Genomic DNA, 17782 nt, shown 5'->3' on the forward strand with positions numbered 1-17782 from the left:
GTCTGGGGCTGAAGAGTGTCCTGGGAAGTGGAACTTGCAGGGCTAAAGCGAGAAGAGCCCCAGTGAACTAGGCTGGTCGGTCACCTTACAACATACCAGAATCTTCTCCTTGAAGATTTGCTCTCACCACCAGTGGTTTTTCTCTTAAAGACTGGAGTGGTGTATATGTCTCATAGATATTTACCCTCTGGGTACAACTTGCAGAGATCTCACTGTGTTTAAGGTTTTCCATGAGGCAATCTTGTGATGCTTTAGGCTTTGCAAATTTAAAATATTCACTATGGGCATTTTTCCTACCAGTATCCTTGAGCAGTCATATTCTACACATTATCCTATCATGAAATTTTTTTTTAATGAAAAACAAATTCTCTCAATTTTGGGAGGCCAAATGTTGTAGTGGAAAGAGCATAGATTTTGGAAGCTTAAAGATCTGCTGTTGGATTCTGGTTTCACCATATACTAGTTGTGGTGGACAATGCTATGTGTTCACAAAGTCCTACTTCATTTTCCTCTTTTGGGCATGTAGGAAGGTCACTTAGGAGCCCTCTGAGTAGATCTGCCCAGTAGGTTGTAAGCAGCATGACTGTGAACCCTGGAGTAACTGGAGAGAGTTCCTCCGTGCCCCTATAACCTTGCTGCCGAGGCCACTAAGACCATGTGTCCTGGCTGGTGCAGATGCAGGATGGCGGAAGTCCCTGCGTGACTGTGTGGAACAGAGGACCTCTTCCCTCACCGTTGTTCTGCATAGTGCTCTGTAGAAGCAACAAATAAGCATTTGTCGGTTGTGTTACGCTGCTGAGATTTTGCAGTTAGTTTTTTACTGCAGCATAGCCTAGCCTAACTTGACTAAAACGCTAGTTCTGTGTCTTCATCACTTCAGGCTGCTCTAACAAAATACCATGGTTGGGTGGCTTAAGCAACAAGACATTCATTTTCACAGCTCTGAAGGCTAGAATTCCAAGATCAAGGTGCCAGTAGTTTGGGTTCCTGGTGAGAACTGGCTTCCTGGCTTGCAGATCACTGCCTTCTGGCTGCGTTCTCACATGGTGGAGACAGAGTCCTGGTGTCTCTTCCTCTTCTTATAAGGGCACTAATTCCATTATGAGGGTCCTACCTACATGACCTCATCTAAACCTGATTATCTCTCAAGGCCCCCACCTCCTAAGACCATCACATTGGGTATTAGGGCTTCAACATATGAATTTCTGGGGGTCCATATTCAGTCGATAACACTCGGAAACCTTGAACAAGCTATCAAATAATGCTGAGGCTGCAAAAAAGTTATAATAAGTCCTTTCAAAGAGCCACCTTAAAGGGCTGCTGTGATGCTTAAATGAGATATTGTAGATGTGGTGTTTAGAGTGATGCCTTACTTTCTTACACATTTACTGAGGAACTGTGTTAAGTGCTTTCTTGACATAAATCTAACAGCCCCAATAAGCAATACTTCTTAAGAAGGGGAAACCACACCTTACAAAATCTACAGTGATGTAGAAAACTTGTAGAACTCTGGGGCAGTCTGTGGGTTTAGTGGACAGGTTCAGGGTAAAGGAGGGAGCAAAGAGAGGAAGGATTAATCACTTGTAAGTGGACAAAAATCACTCTCCTCCTCCTGAAACTTTTTGCTTTATTTGTACTAATTATTCTGGTAAAATATCCTCATTGTGGAAGATGAGAGCACACAGAGGAATATAAAGAGATGGGAAATGTAACATTTTGGATATTCTCTCCCTGTCCTCTCTTTGAGTATTATTTTTTCTTTTTTTTTTAAATTGAAGTATAATTGATTTACAATATTGTGTTAGTTTCTGGTGTACAGCAAAGTGTATATACATATATATACATACCTATATATATACGTATATATTTATATTCGTTTTTTGACTCTTTTCCATTATAGTTTATTACAAGATATTGAATATAGTTCCCTGTGCTATTAAGTAAATTCTTGTTGTTTTTCTATTTTATATATAGTAGTGGGCATCTGTTAATCCCATACTCCCAAATTATCCCTCCCCCTTCCTTCCCCTTTGGTAACCATAAGTTTGTTTTCTATGTCTGTGAGTCTGTTTCTGTTTTGTAAATAAATTCATTTGTACTATTTTTTAGATTCCACATATGAGTGATATCCTATAATATTTGTCTTTCTCTGTCTGACTTACTTCACTTAGTATGATAATCTCCGAGTCCATCCACGTTGCTGCAAATGGCAATATTTCATTCTTTTTTCTATGGCTGAGTAATATTCCATTGTATATACATATGACATCTTCTTTATCCATTCATCTGTTGATGGACACGAGTATTATTTTGTCTTTAGAGTTAAGTAGATTTTATGCACGTTTGTTTTCTTATTTTTTGCCCCCAGAAAACCATATCTCATAAACATTTGCCCAGGCTATTAAAACCTCTTTATCAGTATTTTAGATCAGAAGAGGGTCAATTTTGAATGACGTTTTAAAGGGAAGGAATTAGATTAGATAAGGTCTCATCACCCTTGTCTGACAGAATATAGACCAGAATTTAATCCGTGTAAGCAGAAGCCCCTGGGAAAGAAAGTGCCTTTCTCTATAGCCCTCAGACTTGCTGGGCAATTGCCCCGAGGTAAGTAACAAACTGCTGTCCAGACCAGCTTTGACTCCTCTCTTTATCAGGGGTTGGACTCTTGGTTTTGTTAACTCTTGGAGGCCATAAAACAATACGTCTGTCATGCTTCAGCTTGCTCCTCTCCCCTCTATCCTCTGTAAACACCCCACACCCTGTCTTTCCCTGTCCAGGTAGGCCGGAAGCACCACGCTGCTCTCAAGGAGCTTAGCTTGTCTGGCCCGCCGAGTGCCCCCTCTTCCCTTCTGGTCCAGATCACTGCTCTTCAGGAATTTGCAGCCCTAAGGAACTGATTGGAATGTGGGACCTGGAGCCTCCCTGGGGGAGATGGAGGGGGGCAGCCCAGGTTGGCCCACTGCCTGGTAAGTGAGCTGGATGGAATGGTATTTGCTTTCTGTTAAGCACAGCTGCAAAGACTGCTGCTCATACCCCAACACCTGTGTGTGTCATGCACATGTGGTGACAGACGTTTCATAGAGCACGTTTCTATCCAGGTACTTTGCTGAGAGTTATATATGCATTGTCCCCTTTGATCTTTACATGGATCTGTGAGGTAGACTGTTATTACTCCCATTGGATGCAAGTAGCTTTGGCTGTGCAAAGTCATGCGGCTGGTGAGTACAGAACCAAAACTTGGACCTTCATCTCCCTCACTCTAAAGTCTAGGCTTTTAACTGCTGTCCTAAACCACCCCACCCCGAGAGCAGAGCATCCTAAAGCTGGAGGGGGCTTCAGGGGAGCTTTAAAAGCATTTTCAATGTCCCTGCCCCTCTGCCATCCAATTAAATCTCTGGCTGGGACCTGACCTAAGATACTGTAAGTTCTGCAAGTAATTCTGAGGGCAGCTTGGGTTGAGAACCAGTAAAATCCAACACCTTTATTTACAAATGATGAAACTGAGGCTCAGAGGGGGGTTCTGCTAAGTTCATGCTTCTATTGAGAAAGAAAGCTGGAGCTAGGTCTGGGATTTCAGAGCTGTTCAAGTCCATAGAGGCCCTATGTGGCCACAAACATTGCAGGGAGGTGCTGATTCCAAGCCGTTAGGTGGGGTTGATTCCAGACAAGAAGCCAGACTCACCCATGCTTCTTCTCCCTCAAACCACAGGAGGCTCATTTCTCCATACTCAGCCCTCAAATGCCAATTTGAACATTAGGAAATTGAGTTTGTCTCTCGAGTGGCCCTTTTAGGGATGCTATTTGGAAGTTTAAAGTCCCGTGAGGCAGTCCTCCACTAGCAAGGGGAGCAGACCACCCACCCCCCGACCTCCGCCGCCAGGTCCCTCTCAGGCATTCCCAGACGCTCCTGACCTCACCTGTGGCCACAAGTTGCCCCCTTCAGGTGTGTGCCTCTCTCCTCTCAAGCCACATGGCCAGCTCCACATGGCAAATCTGTGGCCAAAGGTTACAGAGGTTGGACTTAGGTCCCAAGAAGCTAGTTCCCAGAGGCAATGGTAGAGAGGGGGTGTGGTCTGAGCCAGCCTGCCCCCCCAGGAAGGTCGGGAATTTGGGAGGGCAGGGAAAGTGGCAGAATGGTCAAGATATTCCTCCCTCTTTTCTGGGGAGCCATGAGCCAGCGTTTGTTCCCCTCAGGAGGGCGGTGACATTTGGAGGTGCACCCTAGGACCTAGGAGATAGAACAGAAGAAACTGGGGCCCCTGACCCAGAAGTCTGACCTCTGGGGAGGGGATCCCCTTCCTTCAGTGAGGGAGAAGTTGTGTCATCCTGTCATCATGTTCAATCTTTTTTGTTTAATCTTGTCAGCTCTCCGTGGTGTTTGTCTGGTCACCTCCCCTGTCTTCCCACCCCTTGTAGGTTGCTCACATCCTCACTCAGAGCAGCTTCCTGTTGGTATGAAGGGGAAACCCTGCTGGTATGTATGTGCTGGAGTCTCTGAGAAGGGCCATCTGGAGGCCAGCACCGTCTCCATCTGTGCCCACACAAAAGAGGTTGTCTACATGGAAAACAAACAGGAAGGCACCTAATGGTGTCTGTTCTGGGTGTTTCTATAGCATCAGTGTCTCCCCAGGAGTCTCCAGTCGACACTCGTGCTCCAAAAACACCCTTTTTCAGTTATTGGGTCTTGATTAGGTTTGGGAAACGTAAAGTTCAGAGTCTGGTGGACTCTGGTCAAGGATTACCAAGGGTGGAGGCAGGGAGTTTAGGCCATCTTAGGCCCAAAGTAATGGTTAAGAACATAAGTGCCAAGCAAACTGGTCTGGGTTCAAATGACCACTTATTAGCTGGGACCAAGTTCTTGAAAATGTGCCTCATTTCCCTAATCTGCAAAGGAAGGATAATTAAGTATCTACTGCACAGAGATGTAGTGAGTATTAAATGAGGTAATATGTATAAAGATCTTAGAACAGTGCCTGGCACACTGCGAGCTCTCCAGAGAATGTTAGCTGTGATTAGTTTAGGCTGACTGCCTGATTTCTCCCAGACCTCAGGCCCAGGCTGATGTGCACTGCTGTCAGTTGGATGGACATTCAGGATGGGAAGGGGAGGGTGGGGGGAGACGGACTCTATGCAATAGAGTCACCCCATGATGGCAGCCCAGGCTCCCGTTGTCTTTCTCCTGGCCCCCACCCGAGGCTGGGCTCCTGCCTGAGCTCATAAAGCCCCACCTTCTCTCTCTGGTTCTTGGAGAGGTGCACGAAGAGTGACCGCTTGTCTGGGCAGCCGAGTGGTTGTGCTGAAGGAGAGACACGCCAGCTTTAGTCACGTGACAAATCCCCAGGACCCTTCCTGGAGCCCACCCAGTCCCACAGACGAGGACTCAGCCATGACTCACTGGATCCGGGTGGTGCCCAAGCCTTAGTCACCTGGTGCCCCTTCCTCCAAAACACCTGGGATTTGGCATCCACAGCCTGGACCAGGTTCTCTTATCATAACTTCTCAACCTCTTTCCTCCTTTCCACCCTCCTTCCCTCCTTTCTTTTCTCCCTATCCCTTGATCTCTCGTTGATCAGATCTTGGCTGATTTCCCTGGCAACATGGATGGTTTGAGCCTGAGAGATGGGTAATGGAGATGGTAGCTTCTCAGGCCACCCCCCCTCCCCCTGTCAGAGATACTGTGAGGGACAAGGGACAAGCAGGCAGAGAGGGAGACTGCCTGCACTGACATGGTAGCATTCCTGTAATCTGGGGGTAGGTGTCTCCAAAGAGACCTTCCCCACCCCGCCCTCTGCAGCTGACTGATGCAGGAATTTCCACTATTAGTCATCCATTCTGGTGAGCAAAAGCCCAGACCGTCCCCTTTGAGAATGCAACTATACCTACAGGGCATGAGGAACTCTTTAAATTATATCAATGATTTCCACAGTGCGTGAATCCATTCATTCCACAAGTATTGAGCACCTCCTATGAGCCGGACACTATTTCTAGGTACTCGGAAAACAGTAGTGAACAAAATGGACAAAAATCTCTGCCTTCTTGGACATTACATTCCAGTGGGGGGAGAGAAAATAAACATGATAAATAGATAGATTGTATAGTTGGTTAGAAATTGGTAAGTATTGCAAAGCAAAACATCTCATCCATAATGTAGGGTAGGTGGGGTTGGGAATGCTAGGGGTGGGGGACAGGGATGGGGCAGGGAAGTTTGTTGTCATTTTAAATATGGTGGTCAGAGTGGGCCTCCTTGAGAGGGTAGCATTTGAAAAAAGATTTCAAAGAGGTAAGAGAAGTAGCCTTGCCAACGTGGGGGAAGAGTGTTCCAGGCAGAGAGAGCAGCTGGGGCAAAAGCCCTAACTCAGAAGCAACCTGGTAATTTGCAGGCAGAACAAGGAGGCCGTGTGGCTGGAGGGAGAGGGAGGATTCAGGGGGGAGAGTAGTGATAGAGGTGGAGAAGAAATGGGCAGTGTCAGATCACATGGGGCCTCATGACTCTGAATGAAATGGGAGCTGGTGCAGGGTTCTGAGCAGGGGAGTGACAAGACCTGGTTGCGGGACTAGACAGTTAGGAGTTAGGGGGCTGTGGCAGAAGCCTGGTGTAGATGGGCTCAGGCCAGGAGGATGGAAGTGGATTCAGGTTGCCTTTGGAAAAGGGAGCTAACAGAATTGCCAGATGGATTGATGTAGGTACGAGAGGAACGGGGGTCAAGGATGACCATTTTCCTGAGCACCACTTTCCTTGTTCTAACAAGCCAAGGCTCTGAGGGAAATGAGAGTGGAGAGCTCTGGAGCAGGATGGCGGGCAGCGGGAGAGGAAGCGGACGTGGAGGGGATGGTGTTGGAGCAATGCTCCCACCTTGCCTTTAGCCCTGGCCAGGTCCTACCCTAGCTTCTGTCTCTAGATTAGGCTTCTTGTGTCTGAAAAAACTGGGTTCTGAAGTTCAAACCCTGTGCCTGGGGCCCTGCAGTCCTGGGAGGACTAGATTCCCACTGGGGAGTGCTTAGTGTCCCTGAAGAGTGGGCTGGCTGGGCCCTCCTTGGGGTCTGCAGAAACAACATCCTGGACTTGGCTGGGAACGTGGGGGTGGGGTGAGGAGCCCACACAGAGCAATTGCCTTTCCCCTCTGTGAAGCCAAACTGCTCTGGGACCTGCCCCAGCCTGTGAAGTCTGAGATAGCTATTTACCTGGGCTCCTGGCCTCATAATGGGAGAGGAGGAGGGGGATTTAAAGGGCCCAGCCTCCCATCGCACTCCCGCCCCACCGGTCTGAGGATATGGCATTGCAACGGCTGCTTCTTCTGCTGAGTTAACTATTCATGAGTTCTTTGTCACATCCTCTTCCTGTTGGTGGGCAGAGGATGGACAGCTCCATGAGGGGCAAGCTTCCTGGAAGCCTTGGGTTCAGGGAGTTGGAGAGTTGGAGAGAAAGAGAATAGGTGGGTGGGCTCAAAGCTCGCGGGTGTGAGCAGTAACCTTTCCCTGTCGGGGACTGGAGGGGGTGTGTCTCTGTGTTCTTATTGCAGAGGCAGGGCCCAGGATGGCCAACTACTGATCCCGGTTCATTAAGCCAGATTTCACTGGAATGTTTACAGGGGTCAAGACACTAACATTTATTGGAATGTCCGTTTGCATCCAAACAACTTATTGCCCATTTTCTAATTATAGTATTTTTCCTGCCCATCTAAACTTCTGGGGCTACGTTAGAATCTGAGGGTTAGAAATGCCCAGGTTACCGTTTAATCCACAAAATCCTACATTTTCCCCTTAAGCATTCTCAAACCAGTTTCTTGGACTTAACCCTCCAATTGTAGAGAATTTCCTGCTGAGGAGACACTGACAGGCTGGACTGGCTCCTTAAGAGTCTCCTTTAAATAGAAACTTTGAGGCAATAATGTCCAAACAAGACCAGTGTAGGCTCTCTGGGGCCAAGATCTGAACTGGGTGACCTTCCAGATCGCTCTAAAAGCCCTCTGACCCTAACCTGGGGGGAATACTGTCCTCCAACAGAAGCTCTCAGCCCAAAACCCTAAGCCAGGAGCCTGCCCAGGGTCCTACAAAGAAAGCTGTGTTCTCAGGCCTGGCAGGAGGCCAGGGGAAGTTGGTCCAGTTATGCCTCAGCCTTCCTTTCCATCCCTTAGGGTCAGGTCTGTTTTCTGGCCCTCCAGGCAGGCATTCTTGCCCGGGGTGGGAGGGGCTAGGAGAGCAGCCCTTCCCGAGCTGAGAGCCATGACTCACAGGTAATTACCTGTCTTTGGGCTCCCTGCCAAGGCTGCGAGGGAGCCTGAGGGGAGACATTTAGAGTTCATTCCTGTTTATTCCTCTTAAGCTTTACTTGGGTGAGTTGGGCTTTGACCCCTTCCTGATGAACCATAGCGTTTTAATCCCCCAAGAAACAGGGATTTTCCATTTTTTTGTTTTCCCTTGGGAGGGGTCTGGTGCTTTCCAGGGTCCTGGATGTTTGCATCTTCTCCCCTTCCAGCTCAGTGACTGGTCTGGGGCTATAACAACTTATATAGAAGCCCTGACCCTTGTGTTCTCTGCTTGGTCTTCTGTCCAGGGTGGTCCAGGACACCAGAGGAGGCTGACCTCTACGGGCCTTGGGAAAGTACCAAGCGCAGTGCCTGTCACAAATGCCAGTGTCCTTCCCCCACCACCCCCCTGCCAGGAATCCTGGTCTCCAAAGATCACTAACATTCCCCCCACAAGGCACCCACAGGCAGGCGGGCACTGCTGAGCTTGCTGTGAGGGCTCCGGGACCGACCCACCTGCCCAGTCTTGTCTGGGGGTGAGGGTGAGGGTGCAGTGACTACAGATGGGTGTGCCAGCTGCCAGATTCCTGAGTCCCGCCCTGCAGGGGGTGACGCCCAGCCAGGGCGGCTGCAGAGGTGAGGCCGTTGTTTAAAACCTAGGCGCCAGGAGAGGGAACTCCCACATTCAAGGCGCGCTCTCAGAGAGGCAATCTGGAGAAAGAACCGCGGCAGCACAGAGTGAGGTATGTTACCTGCCTTCACCTGCCTGGTGGGGGCTGGATGCGGGACAAGGGTTGTGTATCTGGGTGTCTGGGGCCTGGTTGTAGGGCCTGATTCATTCCTCTTCCTGGGAGCTCAGCTGAGCCAGCTAAGATCCAAAGGCTAGGTTTAATGTCTGCCACTGTTTGGATTTCTTTTTCACATCTGATAAGCATCTCAGTGACTTAGAAGAAAGCAGATTCAGAGATGGGGCTGAACACAAAGAGACGAAGAGAGGGTGGGCTGGCCCAGCTAGAGCTCTTCTAAGGGCTGCCCAGAATGCCTAGTTCCGGGTGTGGGTTTGGTTCCAGCCCCGGGATGGGAGAGCAGAGATAGCGCTGGAGGAAGCCAGAGGACGGGTCTCCCTCTTAGGCCACAATTGGCTGTGTGACCTCAGGCCACCTGCCTCTTCCCTGGGCCCCTGACTCCTCTGGTGGGGGATTGGAAGGAAAGATTTTGAAGCGTTAGGATGTAGGATTTAAAGTTGTAGGAATGTCCCTGGTCCCCCCCTGCCCCTGCCTTGCCAACCCCCCATCCTTTCATCCCGGCCAAAGGAGTTTGTGGCCGTCATTGGAGCAGAGTGAGCAACTGATCCAAGGCAGAGGTGGGCGCTGCATGAACAGGGTGGGGCATTTGCCTCTAGGACCCTTCGAGTATCCACCCCTAGCCTCCTTCAGAATCCTTGCTCTGTGGCCTCCCAACCCCCATGTCTCCTGTACAGCCCCAGCCCATCACTGGAGACATTTTGGGCTGCTTCCAGTTCAGATGAAATCCTCACTCACTTTTTTTTTTTAATTTTCTTTTTTAAAGACTTTATTAGAGTATAGTTGCTTTATAATGTTGTGTTAGTTTCTACTGTAGAGCAAAGTGAATCAGCTATCCATATACATATATCTCCTCTTTTTTGGATTTCCTTCCTATTTAGGTCCTCACAGAGCACTGAGTAGAGTTCCCTGTGCTATACAGTAGGTTCTCATTAGTTATCTATTTTATACATAGTCTCAATAGTGTATATATGTCAATCCCAATCTCCCAGTTCATCCCACCACACCCTTTTCCCCTTGGTATCCATACATTTTTTCTCTACGTCTGTGTCTCTATTTCTGCTTTGTAAATAAATCGTCTATACCAGTTTTTTCAGATTGCACATATATGCATTAATATTCGATATTTGTTTTTTGCTTTCTGACTTACTTCACTCTGTATGACAGTCTCTAGGCCCATCCACATCTCTACAAATGACCCAATTTTGTTCCCTTTTATGGCTGAGTAATATTCCATTGTAGATATGTGCCACATCTTTATCCATTCCTCTGCTTACTCAGTTTTAAAGACTGCTAGGCCTGCCTGTCTTTCCATCATATTCCACTACCTGCTCAGCCCAGAGATGTGGCCACCACAGCCTCACTCTTGGGGTGGCTCTGTGTGGTACTGAAGACCATGCCAATAGCAGGAGAGGGTTCAGCTCCAGGTCCTCAGCCCCTTTGACCCACTCATCGTTGCGCCTGTAGGTGGGCTAGGCCCTGAGAAAGGACACTCCTCTTTCCTGGGGAGGCATCAAGGCCCTGGACTTCTCCTGCAAAGGGTCCAGCCCTTTCCTGCTCCCCACGTTGTCCTTCTGACCATGTGGGGTAGGGCAGTGTCGATCCTCCTCCCCTCTATTTCAGAGGGGGAAGCTGGAGTCAGGGAGTGGGTGGCATTATCCCAGGGCACCCTGGGAGTCACATGCCAGCTGGGACAGGGGGCCAGGTCTCTGGCATTTTCAAAGTTTTTGGCTACAGATGCACCTGCTTCTCAGAAGTGTCCTAGGTCAAGACCCTAGGTAAAGGCTTCTGAGAAAACATGAGGTCCAGAAACAGAAAAGGGCTGGTGCACCCTAGGAGTCTGCATGGTTTCACCCAGGCTGCTTTGTTCTGTCCCAGGTGAGGTCCTGGGTGGGGATCATCCTACTGGCTGAAGATGAGGCCGCTCCTTCTCCTGTATTTTGGTAAGTATCCCTTCCCATCCTTCCAGGCCCTGTTATGTACCAGGGAAGGGACAGCCGTGGGTAGGAGGACAGTCTACCAAAGTGTGAGCATCACCAGTCACCCTGGGGTCTTTAAGTTTGGGACACATGTCTACCGGGATGTCCATGAGGTTTCTCTGTCCTGGGGGCCTTAGAAGAAGATGATCTTGAGAGGCTCCCAAATGTCTTCTTCCTACCTGAGGGTGGTTTGTGGCTCCCCCAGTGCCCTGCATGGTTTATTTCCCATCCTCTCACTCTCAAGCTGGTCCCAGAGCCATCATGGCTTGAGTTCTCGATGTTCAGTGAATTGCAGCTGGGTACTCCCAAAGTGTGGCAGGGTCACCTTTACAGATAAAGGAGCAGACAGAATGCAGGTATCTCCCAGTGTCCCACGAACAGCCAGCAGCCGGTGCTACTCTGGGCTGTTGACAGAGGCCACGCTGCAGATGAGGAGAGCTGTGGGCCGTGTTCTGGTGGCTGAGCGTGTGTCTGCAGCTCTGTTCTAAAAAGCCACATAAGGATGCTACATTTCAGGATCATCTGGGCTTTTTAGTTGCCGGTGTTTCTCCTCCTTTCTTTATAGATTGGGGGCTACAGACTATAAAATCAGCTTTTTTAGCAAACAGCATCAGGATTGCGATTATTCCCACAACCAGCAGGTGGGAGCATGAAGAAGGTGGAGAAGAGGGTCTAGTCTTGCCGATCGACGTCGGCTTCCCTGGGCACGCTGGGCTGGTCGGCTAGACCCTCTTCTCTCTAGGCTGCACCCCTGTACCCCCTGTGATTTCAGCCCTGCCCAGCGTCCTGTGTGCCCAGCAAGCCTGCTCCCGTGGGGCCTGCTATCCACCCGTTGGGGACCTGCTCATTGGGAGGACCCGGTTTCTCCGAGCTTCATCTACCTGTGGCCTGGCCAAGCCGGAGACCTACTGCGCCCAGTATGGCGAGGTAGGCTCTTCCTCCATGGCCTCCGGGGGCTGGAAGAAGGCGAGCTGGGGTGGGGGTGGGGAAGCCTGCCATCTGTTCACTGAATACTTAGAGTGGACTTGCTATCGGCTTAGATCCACGCGCTGTGGGGAGTGCAAGAAAAGCGTAAGACCGGATCTCTGCCTCTAAGGAATTTTCACCTTTGTTGGGCAAGAGAAAACGTACTCAGAACTAGTGAAATAGCTCCTTTCTCTCTTTTGCTTGATAAAGCTGGAGTTTTTCTCAGCCCTTGGGCCTGGGCAGGACAGTTTTCCAAGTCTCGGGAATAAGCAATCGGATAGATAGGGATCCTTTAGGTGTGTGGAGTGTAAGGCGCCATCTCTGGTGGACAGCGTCAAGGCTGGTGGAGCACAGATGCTGGGATGTGTGCAAGGCTTGTGTTCTTGCTGAAGGGGGAACCGAGCTGTGCCATGGCCCCTCTCTTGCTGCCATCTCTTTGGCTAGTGTGGCGGAAAGCGTGTGGCTGGAGCTACCAAATGATTATAGGCTGGAGTTTATCCTTCTATGTTTTGCAGTCGTCACGTATGACTTACCTCTCAGCCTCTGCATGTTTGGTCCACATGTTTCACCACTCTGGGAGAAGTGGGAGACATTTTTTTTTGTAGAATATTTTTTAATTAAAAAAAATTTTTTTTGAAGTATAGTTGACTTACAATGTTGTATTAGTTTCAGGTGTGTAGCAAAGTGATTGAGTTACATTCTTTTTTAGATTCTTTTCCATTACAGGTTATTATAAGACATTGAACATAGTCCCTTGTGTTATATAGTAGGTCCTTGTTGGTTATCTATTTTATATATAGCAGTGTGTATCTGTTAATCCCAACCTCCTAATTTATCCCTCCTCCCAGGGAAATATTCAAATTGCTGTTAAAGGACACAGATCAGTGAGACAAAAGAGGAAGTGACTTGAGGTTAGCAAGGAGGTTCAGTGGCTCAGCTGATAAGGAAACGAGCTGAGCAAATCCAGGCACTGGAACTCTTTGACCTACGTCAATTATCATCACCTATTTAGGCAACTGATTTTTTTCAAAGAGCCTTTGTGATTTTTCTTCTACTTTGCCTCTGGACCTTTCTGGTAGGAACTTTGGTTTTCTTTTCTTTTCCCTTCAACAAGACTGAGGTCTTTCCTGGTTCCTTGTGTTTACCAAGGTGGAAATCACTCAGTGTTTTCTTGTTTCCCAGCTGCCTGTCTCATTTGGCCATTTTTCTGCCCTCAAAACACAGGTTTGGACAAAGGGAGGAGTGAGGGAGTGGTTTTCCCTTGAGCCTCTGCATCTCTTGGGGTAAAAAGACAGAGAGAGAAAGGGAGTGAGAGAGATTAATGGCCATGAAGGAGGCTTGGGTTGTCTGTGGTTTCCTCTTTCTGGGTGGTCCTTGTCCTCAGGACTATGGAGATGGTATCTGATCCCATCTCTGGCCTCACTGCCTTTCCAGTCCCCAGTGTTCTTTTGGCCACTTTTTAATCATAGGTGGTACTGTATAGTGGCTTTGGAGGTGCTGAGCAGAGATGACTGTGGTTTCTGCATCTCACCCACTTGGATGTGGGAAAGCCCATTTGACAGTGTTGGGTAAGATGGCCAGCATCAGGCGAGTCCTCCCTGTGAGCCCAGATTACTCCACAAGCATCAGGGGACCTGGCAGTATTGAGCTTTCCAGGCAACAGAATGGTTTTAGTTGCTGCCTTCCCACACACCCTCCAATCTTGTGCCACTGAGCCATGTCTAAAATTTTCAGGGAGTCCTCTGCTGATTCCCTTCCTTGGGCTGATCCGTCTTCTGGGCTGGGAAGCAAGGAGAGATCATAGGCCCCTGTGTTGGGATGTTCCTCGGCCACAGCCCTGTCTGGACAGCCTCTTTCCCTCTAGGCTGGGCTTTTGGCTTCATCCTGACCTGCCCTCTGCCTCTCTCAAATGCCCCAGGGAGCCAACTGCTTCCCTTGCTCTTAAGCAGCCCCTTGAGAGAAAAACTGGATGCTTGCAAAAGAGAAGTCTAGACTTTTGCAAGCATGGGGATGGATAAATCTCAGTTATTTTGGTGCTGTGAAAGTTGAGAAGCATTGGTTCTTTTTTTCCTTTTTCTGTAAGGGGGAATAAATCCATGTAACCTCTTGCAAGAGTGGAGGATAGGGCATCTTGAGTGCAGTGTGTAGCCCCAGGTCTGCCACTAACTTGTGGTGCGATCGTGGGCAAAATATTACCCCTCTCTAAGTCTTGCTTTCCTCTTTCATGAATGAGTGTTAGAGAAATGGTCTTTAGGGTCTCTCTTTGCTCCAGTTTTCTTTGGGAATGAGCTGCCTGCTGAGAACCAACTTTTCTCCCCCACCTGTCTCCTCTCTGCCTTTTCTGATTTCTCTTTCCTTCTCCCTTCCCTACCTAACCACCTAGAGGCCACTGGTTGCCAGCAGTGAAGACACACGCTAAAGGCACAGATACTCCTCTATACAGGTGTACCCTGAACCCTCACTTGGTGCAGGGGCAGCTGTGTGATGAAAATTAGGAATCCAGATTTAACTCTGATGAGTTCCAATTTCAGTTTTTAAGTTTATTTTATTATTAAATGATATTATAGTAACTATAACTTATTAAGCACATATTATATGTATTAGTCACTATACTAAGAGTTTTATATAAATTATCTCAATTAATTTTCACAATACTCCATGAGGTGGCTCTTATTATCCCCGTGAGCTATTGGGAAAGTTTGGGTGTGTGCTGGGACCCCCAAACTTCTGATGGAAACACATAGGTATTGAGTTTTCTGAGTAGTTAGAGATGGAGGTGCAGTGGCCAGCCCCAGCTGGAAGGGAAGGTGGCATGGTGCAGAGGTGCATTCCTAGGGCCTGCCCCTTCAATCCCCCTGCATCCCTCTCTACCAGCTCCCACCTCCATATACATACCTTCCTTAAGTCATAGCCTCTGGTTACTGCCTCTGTTCTATTTTCATGCAGAGGTGACATGGTGAGCCCTGAGCCCAGTAAAAATCACCCAGCACCTGCTGCCTGCCTGTCTACTGGTATGGCGTGAATGTAAGTGCATTAGGGATTTATGACTCTTGGACATTTTAGCATTGCTCGCTGCCCCCTGCCAACCCTGAAGAAACTCAGGAGCAGTGGGGACTCCTTCCTGTTCAAAAATTGTCTCTCCCAGCTCCTGATCTCAGAGTGCGGCTCCTTTCTTGTGGGTCAATCTTAGCCTGTTAGCATGTCACCTCTTCTGCCTAATTTTGTCTCACTGGCTCAATCCTATTGTCCTTGAGGCCCTGCTTCTATGGGTTTTGGGTCCATATTGCAGCCTTTACAATGGACATACGACTCAGCCAGCTTTGCCTTGTGCGCCCACCCCAACCCAGCTTTGCCCTTCTGGGCCTACCTGCCTTGACTACTCGTTAACTGTCCAGGCTTGAACCCAGGCTGGTCTTTATCAAAATGGCCCGAGGCTGCAGTCCCACCATGCCCCCTGGCTCTCTCTCTTCCAGCTCCTAGGTAACCTCGGAGTAAACTCACTGCACCATTTTTCCCTAAAACCCAAGGCATGGATGAAAATGTCTGTGATGTCTCTCTGCCCTCATTCTTGTCCGTGCTTCCTCTGAGCCTTAGTTCTTCATTTGAAAAATAGGAGTAATGACAGCACCCACTTCCAACAGTTGTTGTGAGGACTGTATAAAGGAAGGAGCCAAGTGACCACTGGGCTGGTGTCTGGAAGATGCTAAATGTCCCATCCCCCTCTCCCCACCTCCCGGGGACCTGTGTCTGCACGCAGGGGCCTCTGCATCTGTGAATCATGCTCCTGAGTGTTTCTTCCTGGATCAGGATACACACTCGCATACTTATTGAAATCAAACTGCCCTTGGGCCAGCCCACTTTCTGCTTCCAAGGCGACCGCTGCCCATCTGATTTGCAGTGGGCTGCTGGGAAATCTGGAAGTGGTCGTGGTTAATGAAATCACCCGACTGGGGGTGAAGACTCTCTAGGTCTGGTCCTGGCTCTGACACTTAGAATAGGAACATGACCTCAAGAAGGTCATGGTTTCTGTCTAGACCATCATTTCCCCATTCATGAAATGAAGGAGTTGGGTTAGTCAGCCTTTGTTTGTACAGCTCTAACATCTCTGGCAACTTCTGGCTGGGCTGTATGTGACCCTGAGGGTTGGCCATCGTCTCTGTCAGGTGGGTGCTGGCAGGGGCTGAGCCATGACCTTCGGTCATCTCTGGGCTGGTGCACGCTCCTTGGGAACCAGTGGGTTTCACCTGGAAGTTTTCCAGCCCTGATTTCTGCTCCTGACAATGTCTTCTCCAATGTTGTGTCTGTTCCCTTAAATGCTTTATTTATCCCCCAGTCCCTCCCTTTCTGGGGGAAAAACTTAATTACCCAGCTGCCTTAATAACAGTCTTACACAGTGCATTCCTCAGGTTAATTAGCTGTGTAAACCAAACAGCTGTCATTTTTATCTCTTAGAAACAAGCTAAGGAGCAGTAGCCAGTTGACGTCCCCTCCTCCACACACACACACACACACACACACACACACATGCACAGAAGCACACTCACACCCACAGGCACACACCCCGACAACCACTGCCTTTCTGTGTTTGAAAGTCATCTGTTTTCTTGACGTTTTGCATGGCTAATGTGTAGGCAGAGGATGTGAGGATGTGAGGATGCATTCATATCCATCCTGAGGTCCTTGTCCTCCGCTCACAGAGGACTTTGAGCCTGTCTCTGACCAAAATATCTGCCCTCCTATTTCCCAGAAGTTCTTAGCATGTATGAAACTTTCAAAGCTCCTACCATTGGGGATTTATTCTTTTGGATGAAACATCATTGAGCTCTTTGTTTAAAATGCAGACACCCTTGGGAAAGGCATCTTGTTAATCTAGCATCATTTATATTTCAGGAAGGGTTTGCTTATCAGAAAATTAGCTGTGGCTTTTGCAAAGGGCCCTAAGAGAATAAGACCCAGAATGAGTACGTTTTGAGAGGATAGAAGAAAATGAAAAGGAACACTTAGAGAAAGAGTTGCTATCAGAGGGGAGCAAAATATGGGGTGTGGAATGTGAGATTTTTGGGTCCTGGTTGTTATGGGTTGGGGATTGTGGCTTGTGGGGTTAAAAGGAGGGAAGAGAGTGGAAAAGTGAGATGGAAACCTGGACACAAATCTGGGTGGCCTCACGACTTTGCTGGCCTGGCTTCTCACCACCTTGCTCCTTGGGTCAGGTCCCTAGAAGCTCTCTGGGCAGTGTCTTGCAGACCTACCTTGCTTCTTTGCTCTCAGGGGCTATAGGAATCATTGTCACTCGTAGAGTTTTCAGAGGTCCAGGAATGCAAACCAACTCTCTGCAATCAGGTCTAGGGGGATAATTCTGTTTCTGCAGAAGTCTGGGCTGAGGGTGAGGCTGCCCTTACTAGGGGAGAAGAGAGGGAACATCCTGAAAACCAACTCTAGTCCCTGCAATTTCCCATGGTTGCCACGTGACTGCTGTGTCCCTTGAAGCAGAGTACGATGAGAAGGTTTGGAGGCAGAGAGCCTGGGAGAGGAATCCCTCCTTCTTCTCTTCCTAGCCCTGTGGATTTGGACACATTTCTTAGCTTCTCTAAGACTTGCTTTCCTAATCTGTCAAATGAGGATACCCACCATTTAATATAATATACCTACCTCAGAGATTTTGGAAGCATAAAATGAGATAAGGTATGTATAGTGCTCAGGACAGAGCCTGGTGCAGTGTAATTTTGGGGTGTGTGGTATTCATCATCTCTGTCATCAGCTTTAGAATTGAGCTATCTAAATTTAGTTT

At 48.6% G+C, this 17782-nt stretch overlaps 1 protein-coding gene across 7 annotated transcripts in view; it reads left to right on the top strand.

The window, feature by feature from the left end:
- Nucleotides 1-17782, top strand: part of LAMB3 (laminin subunit beta 3) — a 164743-nt gene that overhangs the window by 114666 nt on the left and 32295 nt on the right. For 3 of the 7 annotated variants that reach the window (XM_057541772.1, XM_057541784.1, XM_057541788.1), the window contains exons 3-6: nucleotides 2778-2966; nucleotides 8555-8989; nucleotides 10928-10992; nucleotides 11801-11955. In XM_057541772.1, coding sequence (XP_057397755.1) covers nucleotides 10965-10992; nucleotides 11801-11955 — 183 coding nt within the window. In that variant the 5' untranslated portion in view covers nucleotides 2778-2966; nucleotides 8555-8989; nucleotides 10928-10964. Of the gene's footprint in view, nucleotides 1-2777; nucleotides 2967-4416; nucleotides 4475-8554; nucleotides 8990-9930; nucleotides 9971-10927; nucleotides 10993-11800; nucleotides 11956-17782 lie in introns of all 7 variants that reach the window. The other 4 variants (XM_057541778.1, XM_057541790.1, XM_057541785.1 and 1 more) reach the window with 4 other exon arrangements.

This window comes from Balaenoptera acutorostrata, chromosome 1 (assembly GCF_949987535.1).
Source record: "Balaenoptera acutorostrata chromosome 1, mBalAcu1.1, whole genome shotgun sequence".
Taxonomy (NCBI): domain Eukaryota; kingdom Metazoa; phylum Chordata; class Mammalia; order Artiodactyla; family Balaenopteridae; genus Balaenoptera; species Balaenoptera acutorostrata.